We start from the raw sequence: 3,861 nt of genomic DNA, 5'->3' as shown, positions 1-3,861 counted from the left end.
CTTGAGTCTCTTTATTTGCAAATGCATTATTACTACTGACAATCTAGCTAATTTAACATACACAACCAGTCAAAAGATTTTTAATGTTTTTAAAGAAGTCTCTTCTTCTCACCAAACCTGCATTTATTTGATCCGAAATACAGCAAAAGCTGCATTTTACAATTTAAAATAACTGCTTGCTATTTGAATATATTTTAAAATGTGATTTATTCTGTGATCAAAGCTACATTTTCAGCATTATTACTCTAGTCTTCAGTGTGACATTTAAAGTGAGCTTAAGTAAGCTTTCTATTTATCAAAGAATCCTGAAAAAATGTACTCAGCTGTTTTCAACATATTAATAGTAATAGTAATAAATGTTTTTTGAGCAGCAATATTATAATGATTTCTGAAGAATCATGTGACTGGAGTAATGATGCAAAAATTCAGCTTTGAAATCACAGGAATAAACTACATTTTAAAATATATTAAAATAGAAAACAGCTATTTTAAATAGTAAAAATATTTCAAAGTTTTACTGCTTTTGCTGTATTTTGGATAAATAAATGCAGGCTTAGTGAGCAGAAGAGACATTCAAATCATTAAATCATAAATTAAAATCATACAAATCATAAAATCTTACTGTTCAAAAACTATTAGTTATTAGTAGTTAACTTTGTATTAATTGCAGTGAAATAATATTATTAAAAAAACTGCTGGTAGAAATTGTTGTTGCTCACATTTTATTGGACTATCACAGACAAGTGAATGATAAGGCCATAATTATAATGCCATCCTATTGTTATTCACAGAGCAATGCAATACTAAAAACTGATTAATTATCTCACTTATCTACACACACTTTCATGCTCCAAATCAGCATAAAAATCCATATTTAATGTGCCACTAATGTGGCATTAATTTGCAGGATTTTTCAGTTAACTGTCTTAGGAGTTTAGAGAGATGTAAAACTCTCTACAATTAAGATGTTTCTTCAAAATCTTAAAAACACAGTTCAAGTAATTGGGCATTCGCCTGAGAATGCCTTTGATAAACATTAGTAAATATAAAATACATATTTTGGTTCATTATGGCATACAGATAGCAAGTCGCAAATCAGTATGTATGTGTAGCTCAGTATGTCTGGTGGTACATACTGACTTTGATTAAAATATCTGAGGATGAAGTATGCTAAACTGCACACCAACTGCAGAACTGAAAGGAAGCCAGCTGGCTAGAAGTGACATGTTTAGCGGGTGGGAAGACAGACTCCCTGTGAACATATCTGGCCTATAAATCTAAAAATGACAAGGCTTACGACAGTATCAAACACACACACACAGCAAATAATCTATTCATGCTGCATTAAACTGATTATTCCATGAGATTAAGTGAACATGTGGATACAAATAAATCCACAGTGTCAGCGTCTGCGGTTGTCAGTTGGGTTGCTTAAGATTTTAGGAGTCAAAAGGAAGCCACTGAAGGTGGAGTCGTTGTTGGTATCTGCATAAATCCCCACATCAAATATGTCATCATACAACTGCAGCCAAACCTCATCTCCAGCAGACAGATTTAAAATCACCCCTCCGGAGGCCTGATCCAGATTTCCGTTGTGAAACTGGTCAAGAGTAAAGGCCACGGTCTGGCCGTTTTTATACATAGCTACCTTGGTCTCCTTCCCGTTGATGGTGAGGTGATACGTAAAGTAGTAGATCCCAGAGATGGCACAGCGAAACTTTCCGGAGATGTCGTCGTAGTGGTGCTGCTCATTGTAGAAGGTTTTAAGGAAGCGGATGGGAGCCCCACTAGCCTGGGTGGTTTTATCTGAGAGTCCCAAGCTAAAAGCAGATTGGTAAGGGAAGGAGCCCTCTCCGCTTTCGCCTTTCAGACCGGGGTTTCCAGGAAATCCTCTTTTGCCTGCAGATCCCTCATCCCCTGGTTCACCTGGCTCTCCATTCGGTCCTTTAGGGCCTAGAGAAAGATAATTGAAGAGAATAAGATTTTTTTTTGTACAGCTTAGGTTGTGGGTTAAATGGATTTCGTTTTTTTTTAATTATCGGAAATACCAGTAATGTTTTTCTTGAAATTATCTAACATTTAGGGTCATGAACATCTGCACAGAGCCTAAATAGAAACATTTTATAATGCATTTTATATCAGTTTATCATTGTGTGTTTTTTGATGAACTGTACTGAAACCAATCAGGGTTAATGTAGATATTAATATTAGATGGTTTTAACTTTAAAGGATAATTTACTCACCCACATGTCATCCAAGATGTTCATGTCTTTTTTTCTTCAGTCGAAAAGAAGGTTTTTGAGGAAAACATTCCAGGATTTTTCTCCATATAGTGGACTTCAATGGGGATCAATGGGTTGAAGGACCAAATTTAAGTTTCAATGCAGCTTCAAAGGACTCTACACAATTACAGCCAAGGAATAAGGGTCTTATCTAGTGAAATGATGGGTCATTTTCTAAAAAAAGTTCAAATTTATGTACTTTTTAACCACAAATGTTCGTCCTGCACTAGCGGTGGAAGTACTGACTGAGTTTTACAAAGCAAATGTACAAAGAAAGTCAACGTAAAACATAAAAAAGGTAAAACAATGATGTTGGATGATTTTGAAGTTGGAGGAGAAAATGAGATGAAGTTTTTCCCCTTTGCAGCTGCATTCAAACTGCAGTTTGGATCTTTAACCCACTGGCTCCCATTGTAGTCCACTATATGCAGTAAAATCCTAAAATGATTTCCTCAAAAACCTTAATTTCTATTTTGATTGAAGGAAGAAAGACATGAACATCAAGTACTTCTTATGGGCACTTTATACCATTAGCAGTCTGTAAATAAATCACCTGGATCTCCGATATCTCCCTTTTCCCCCTCACGCCCCTCACGTCCATCTCGCCCAGCTATGCCATCGAACCCTGGTGTGCCAGGAATGCCCCTCATTGAGCGGGCACAAGGTTCCCTGCCGTCCTGCTCAGCCAGCTCTGTGTCCTTATCCTGAGAGACACCCAGTCTGGTTGCCATTAGCACACAAAGCACAGCTATCCATGCAGGCTTCATTATAAGGCCACGTGATCAATCTGTGCTGTAGTGGAAAATAAAGAAGTTTTTAGAAAAGTAAAGACACCAGGATTATAATTTTAGGATTAGACAAGAATGTTTTGTCCTACCTGGTTAGCAACAGTGTATCAATACAGTCTTTTGTGTGCAGTGAGAGTTTGAGCTGTTGTCCTTTTGCCTTTTGGGATCTTGTGTGCTAGTTTTTTTTCTGTGCTTGTCACTCCTAAAAATATCTGACTGGACATGCAAAGCAGCTGTGCGTATTAAACAACCAGTCACACTATCACATTTAGATAAGACAGTGTGAGTGTTTTGTATAGTTACTGTTGTTGATTTATTCCTGCTGCCTGCTAGTTAGTTTAAAGCACACTTTGTGAGAGTAGCTAATATGTTATCTGATTACTTTCTGAATATTGTTAAAGATATCTGCTTATTAAACGAAGGTAGAGTAGATAATTACTGCCTAGTAACCTAGTAAGACCCATTTTGTCTGGGATCTATTCTAACAAATTACCAATTCAGAGCTGCTAGCATACGAACAGGAGAAACTTTATTGTAATCATGGGGCGCCACCTTGTGGCTGACATAATACAGTATCAAGCGCTGAAAGGCCTTTTGAAACAGAGATAAATAAGATAAAATGAAGGATATATGACTAAAAAAATTATATTTTTTATATACGTTTTTTTTTTCAACACAGTTGAGGTCAAAAGTTTACATACACCTTGCAGAATGTACAAAATGGTAATTATTTTACCAAAAAAAGAGGGATCATACAAAATGCATGTTCATTTTTGCTTAGTACTGACCTG

The 3,861-nt window shown here is 36.2% G+C and overlaps 1 protein-coding gene across 1 annotated transcript; it reads right to left on the bottom strand.

Moving 5' to 3' along the window:
* Positions 1-716: 716 nt before the first annotated feature.
* adipoqa (adiponectin, C1Q and collagen domain containing, a) lies at positions 717-3,511 on the bottom strand. Its single transcript, XM_073831167.1, has 3 exons — positions 3,160-3,511; positions 2,836-3,074; positions 717-1,953 (listed from the first exon to the last, which is right to left on the bottom strand). Exons 2-3 carry the CDS (start codon positions 3,047-3,049, stop codon positions 1,403-1,405), a joined length of 765 nt encoding a protein of 254 aa, XP_073687268.1. The 5' UTR covers positions 3,050-3,074; positions 3,160-3,511; the 3' UTR covers positions 717-1,402.
* Between the last annotated feature and the right edge of the window lie 350 nt (positions 3,512-3,861).

Source organism: Garra rufa, chromosome 24 (assembly GCF_049309525.1).
Source record: "Garra rufa chromosome 24, GarRuf1.0, whole genome shotgun sequence".
NCBI lineage: Eukaryota > Metazoa > Chordata > Actinopteri > Cypriniformes > Cyprinidae > Garra > Garra rufa.
Note: the sequence above shows the minus strand (reverse complement) of the source record. Positions and strands in the feature narration are given on the sequence as shown.

Bases quoted from the DNA above. Each gene is read 5' to 3' on its own strand.
- adipoqa (XM_073831167.1), bottom strand. From the start codon at position 3,049: ATGAAGCCTGCATGGATAGCTGTGCTTTGTGTGCTAATGGCAACCAGA. The intron at 1,954-2,835 runs GTGATTTATTTA...ATCTTTCTCTAG, and splicing joins GGGAGATATCGGAGATCCAG to GCCCTAAAGGACCGAATGGA.